We start from the raw sequence: 6,000 nt of genomic DNA on the forward strand, positions 1-6,000 counted from the left end.
CCACAGACCGAAAAATAGATACTGGCTCACCCATGCGTTGCACTATATGTCACATAATGGTGCTTAGATGTCCTCAGAAGGTACAGTTTACAACAACAAGGGCTTATCCATTGGTAGCTAAACAATATAGATCACAGTGGTCGAATTGCTGTATCTCCAAGGGAGTTTCTAGACAGATCAGGGTTGGAAGATTAAGATGAGAGGTTAACGCCACAGAGATGCTAAACTGCGTCCATCACAATGGGGTCTTCAGCAGCTGGCGTCATCTCACTTTCTTCAGCAAACTACAGAGAACCTGCTCAAAATGATACCTTTGTATTTTGAGACAAACTGACCCAGAAGTTTCACTACGGATAAAAGATTTATTTTGGTTTTCAAATGTAAGAAATTGCCAAAAATGCATCTGAATGCGGTTGACTGTATTTACAACCAAGGACATTTTTGCTGCATGTTAGCAACTTCGTTTTAGTGTTTTGCTACATTTTAATTACTCACAGTAAGATTATTTATATGCCATGAAGTTGCAAATAAAAAAAAAACGTCTTTATAGCTTGATTTCGAGTCCTCAGCCTTAGCATCGACATCTTAATGTTTGCCTTGAGGTACGGCTGGAAAATCTGAGGCAGTAAAACTCAAAGAGACCTAAGTGTATAGGTTGCACTTAAATTACCTTGTCATCCTGGAAGTCCGGCTGCACGGGCACCTCGGCGTAGGCCTGCAGGCAGCAGACAAGGACCAGCCCCAGGCTCAGTACGGTGGCCTGCATGTTTCCCTGTCGGGCGCGCGGGTACTTCGAGAGATGGCGCTACGGGTCCTTGGAGAGGTCTGCAGCCTCGGGAAGAGCTGCGAGTCAGTAAACGATAGAAACGGAGCCTGCACCAGCTGACAGAGCTTGAACGTTGGACAGGTCCAGGCGGTGGCAAGCGCCTATTTATGGGCGTACCTCGCACAACACCCCCCCCACTGTGCGTGACTCCGGCTCCAGCTGCAGACCAGCCCTGCCCCCCCCCCCCCCAGAAGCCGCTGGGCTGTTCCAGGCCCAGCGTGCCTGAAATGCACAAATCCTGGGGTGAGTTGACCCCCTGGGGGTGGGCGGGAGAGAGAGGAAGCTGCTGGCAGTGCAGATTAACATTCTACTGGCAGGATAACTCTAGAATATTTGTACAGTTGTATAAACGTTCAAAGAAAATAATAGGTGTCCTCCGGCATCCACCTCCCCACCGCTTGTGTATTGACAGGATAGAGGGACTTGCTTTTGATAAAGGCCACTTTTATTAAGTGAGTGATGGTAAAGCTGACACGGCACCGTGGGCCCCCCTCTGCCTTATGCAACAGCAATGTCACTCGCTACAAACTAACACAGTGTATTCACTGTAACTCTTTCCCTCCCATCCCCACTCAAAACAAATCAACAGGCCCCTTTTGGCTCTAAAGGCTCCGCCATTCCCACTTTTCTTATTAACTACTATCAACTGTTCCTGGCTAACAGCCCCCACTTGTCTTTCCATTCCACTATTCCTTAATGAATTCAGACCTGTCTTCTCCCCATCCTTCAGCCCCCTCTTTGTCCTTCTGCTCCACCAGTTCTTCCGGAATTGCTCCTACCTGCACGTGGACCCCTATCCCTGTCTTACATATACCGCCTTTTTCTAGCTTACCAAACTTAACCCCTTTGCTGTTCATTCTGCCTTCCGCAACCCAGCTTTAAACCTGTGAAGCCATATCCTGACACTACCCAAGGGTAGGATTGGATCAAAAATTGGCACCCTAAAAAAAGTGGCTCACATTTGCGGATTGAGCCTTTTCACAAAACACTGCTTTACTGTTTTAAGTATGATAAAAAGAAGGAGGGGTTTCTCTAAAAGAGGCATGTTTTCTCACTTCACTGAGATAGAAGGCAATCGTCACGATTGCCTACCTGGCGGAAAAGGCCCACAATATGGTGGCGGTGCCTTGCAGGCACCACCATCCATATTATGGTGATGGCGGTTTCATGCCTTTCCATGGCGGACACTCTGCCATGGAAAGGCATGCGGGAATCGCTTTGGGGGCTCGTTGTGGGCCCCCGGGGGGTGGCGGGCAGCACTTGGGGGGGTCCCATGGTACCCCCCTACATTGGCATACACGAGGTGGCAGGCACCGCCCAGTGCCCGTCACGTTGTGCATGCCAATGCACAACATGCATTTACAACATTGTGACGGGTGCTCCTCACAGCACCGCCCGCCACAATGTTGTATATGCGGGATGCGACCGCCACAGTGGCGGTCGCATCCTAATTGGCAGTGCGGGACCGCCGCACCACTGGCGGCCATCCCAGCACCACTAGGGTGGCGGGCAGACATCCTAATGGACCCCTAAGTATTTATACAAATATATATTTTTTAAATAATACTCTCTAGTACGGGAAAGAGCCTTTACATCAAATGCAACGCATTCAATTTCAATGCGGTCATTACAACGACCGCGTTGTTATGAGAACCATTACATCGTTTCAACGACTTGCTGCAGGGGGTGCACTGGTGTTGGATTTACAATCCAACACCTTCCGTGCTGTTGCAGAAACTGGAGTAGGAATAGTAAGTAATAGTATTCCTAAGTCGGAATAGTAAGTAATACTATTCCTAAATCCAGCCCGCCCCCTACATCAAGTCGTTGTAATGACTTGCGATGTAATAGTTCACGTTAAAACAACGCGGTCGTTGTAACGACTACGTTGTAATGGAATGCGTGAAAAACGCATTTGTTGTAATGAGACATATTCCTCTAGTACGTTCAGATATCTCCTACACGGAGATAAACACAATGCACACAATACTTTATCAAATAAACACTGTAAATTGCACGAAATACACAGTGGGCCCAGGGGACGACCAAACCACATACTTAAGAAAGTGGTATAAGAACCACAACTCGGATCAAGACAGGTTCAAGAGGACGTAGAAGTGCTGGAGACCCAAGCAACCTCCCAAGGTGAGTAGATAGGGACCCCACGGAGAGCGTGTGCAGTGTAGGAACACGACAGCCTGCTACGTTCAACTTTACGTGTAAGTCGCAGTTGTATTTTTAGAGATTAAGTACCCTTCCCAGTGCACCCTGAAGAAACCCCATGGCAGACAGAAGGTTGGAGAGCCACCCCTCCCGGGGATATCCTAGTACCCACGTTACCTACACCAGGGAAACCTGGTGCATACGTGTGAAGTGGTGTCGGAAATCTCCGTCTAACCCAATGGAGGACTTCAGGAAAGTGCCACTGTTGCAGAAGGAGAAAGTGTCCGGTGGAATCCAAATGTGGATTCTTGATGAGAGGTACCTGAAAGCAGAGGGGACAGAGTCTATGTCACTCAGGAATGACCAGGAGACTTGGAAGACGAATGCCCTCCGATGTCGTGTGTTGCAGGATGGAGAACGATGACCTTAACTCTGCAGCTGTGAGGACCAGGTGACGCTGAGGGGGCACCAGGAGCTGTACACAAGCTGTCCCACAAAGGATGTTGAGTGCTGAGGGATCGGTGTTTGGTTGGAACACCAACAAGCCATGGCAAGTGCAACCAATGCAGGAATCGAAGAAGGAGCAACGACAGGACCAGCAATCAATCAATCAATCATAGCATTTGTAGAGCGCACTACTCACCCGTGAGGGTCTCAAGGTGCTGAGGGGGAGTGGGGGGGAGGCAGCTACTGGTCGAACAGCCACGTCTTGAGGAGTCTCCTGAAGGCCAGCAGGTCCTGGGTCCGGCGCGGGTGGGCGGGGAGGGTGTTCCATGTCTTTGCGGCGAGGTGGGAGAATGATCTACAGCCGGTGGTTGCTCGGCAGATGCGTGGGACGGTGGCGAGGGCGAGGTCGGCAGAGCGAAGCTGGCAGTTCGGGGTGTGAAGGACAGTCGTTCGTTGAGGTATGCTGGTCTGTCGTTGTGGAGTGCTTTGTGGGCGTGGGTGAGGAGTTTGAAGGTGATCTTGTTGTTCGGGAGCCAGTGCAGATCTCTTAGGTGGGTGGTGATGTGTCTGTGGCGAGGGAGTCCGAGGATGAGGCGTGCGGAGGCGTTTTGTATGCATTGGAGTCTCATCTGGAGTGTAGCCGTGGTTCCTGCGTAGAGGGTGTTGCTGTAGTCCAGCCTGCTGCTGACGAGCACCTGGGTGACAGTTCTCCTAGTTTCGGTGGGGATCCATCTGTAGATCTTGCAGAGCATGCGGAGGGTGTTGAAGCAGGAGGAGGAAACAGAGTTGACTTGCTGGGTCATAGAGAGCGTTGAGACTAGGATGAACCCCAGATTGCGTGCGTGGTTAGTGGGTGTCTGGGCAGCTCCCAGCGTGGTCGGCCACCAGGAGTCGTCCCATGCGGAGGGGGTGGAGTCGAGAATGAGGACCTCTGTCTTGTCGGTGTTCAATTTCAGTCGGTTGGTCGTCAGCCAATATGCGACGGCCTTCATTCCCTAGTGGAGGTTGGATTTGGCGGTGGCCGGGTCTTTGATGAGGGAGAGGATCAGCTGGGTGTCGTCGGCGTATGAGACGATGTTGAGGTGGTGTGCTCGGATGATGTTGGCGAGCGTTGCCATGTAGATGTTAAAAAGTGTCGGGCTGAGGGATGATCCTTGGGGTACGCCGCAGGTGATCGTGGTGGCTTCGGATCGGAATGGGGGAGGCGGACTATCTGGGTTCTGCCGGTGAGGAAGGAGGTGATCCAGTCCAGGGTTTTGCCTCTGATCCCTGCGTCGTGGAGGCGTGTGCACAGGGTGTGGTGGCAGAAGGTGTCGAAGGCAGCCGAGAGGTCTAGGAGGATGAGGGCCGCGGTTTCGCCCTTATCCATTATGGTCCTGATGTCGTCTGTGGAGACGATGAGGGCGGTTTCGGTGCTGTGGTTGCTGCAGAAGCCGGATTGGGAGGAGTCCAGGACGTTGTTTTTCTCCAGGAAGTGGATCAGTTGTCTGTTGCGGTCTTCTCAATGACTTTTGCCAGGTACGGGAGCAGGGAGATGGGTCGGAAGTTCTTGAGGTCCTTTGGGTCCGCCTTGGGTTTCTTGAGGAGGGCATTGATCTCGGCGTGTTTCCATCTCTCTGGAAAGGTGGTGATCTCGAAGGAGCTGTTGATGATCTTTTGGAGTTGGGGTGCGATGATGGAACTTGCCTTGTTGAAGATGTGGTGGGGGCAGGGGTCGGAGGGTGAGCCGGAGTGGATGGTGTTCATGATTTTGATTGTGTCTTCGGTGTTGACGTTGTTCCAGGAGAGCAGAAGGTCGGTGTGTTTGGTGGGTGTTGAGTCGGGGGGTCGGCGTCGTTCATCGGCACCTGGGTGTCGAAGCTGTTGTGGATGTCTGCGATCTTGCGGTGGAAGAAGGTAGCCAGGGAGTCGCAGAGTTCTTGCGACGGCGGCACGACATTGGAGCTGGAGCTGGGGGAGGCGAGTTCTTTCACGATGTTGAAGAGCTCTTTGCTCTTGTGTGCGTTGTCGATGCGTTCCTTGAAGGAGGTTCTTTTGGTGGATCTGATGAATTGGTGGTGATTGCATCTGGCGTTCATGAGGGCTGCATGGTTGTTTGGTGTCTGGTTATTGCGCCATTGCTTCACAAGTCTTCTGCAGGTGTGCTTGGAGTTCTGGAGGTCGGCATTGAAACAGATGGCTCTCGTCTCGGTGCGCTTGTTGGAAGGTTTTCTGATCGGGGCGAGGGTGTTGGCGCAGTCGTCGATCCATTGTCTGAAGTTGTGGGCTGCTGCATCTGTCTCAGAGGGCTCGGGTGGAGGGTCTCGGGCGAGTGTGTTGATGAGCTGGTCTTTGGTGACTTTTTTCCAGTTGTGGGGTGCGTAGTGGTTGGTTGTGTGCGGTGTGTTTCTTGAAGGAGAAGTGGATGCAGTGGTGGTCGGTCCAGTGGAGTTCTGTGGTGTGGCTGAAGGTGACGTCGTCGCTGGCGGAGAAGATGGGGTCGAGCGTGTGTCCAGCGGAGTGGGTGGGTGTCATGACAAGTTGTTTGAGTCCGAGGTTGGCGAGGTTGTCGATCAGTGTTGTGG

The 6,000-nt window shown here is 52.0% G+C and overlaps 1 protein-coding gene across 1 annotated transcript in view; it reads right to left on the reverse strand.

Moving 5' to 3' along the window:
- Positions 1-1,141, reverse strand: part of LOC146868525 (lipocalin-like) — a 66,428-nt gene extending 65,287 nt beyond the window's left edge. The window contains exon 1 of the mRNA XM_085610870.1: positions 671-1,141. Coding sequence (XP_085466996.1) covers positions 671-766 — 96 coding nt within the window. The 5' untranslated portion in view covers positions 767-1,141. The remainder of the gene's footprint in view (positions 1-670) is intronic.
- Between the last annotated feature and the right edge of the window lie 4,859 nt (positions 1,142-6,000).

The sequence above is a fragment of the Triturus cristatus genome, chromosome 1_2 (assembly GCF_964204655.1).
Source record: "Triturus cristatus chromosome 1_2, aTriCri1.1, whole genome shotgun sequence".
Lineage (NCBI taxonomy): Eukaryota > Metazoa > Chordata > Amphibia > Caudata > Salamandridae > Triturus > Triturus cristatus.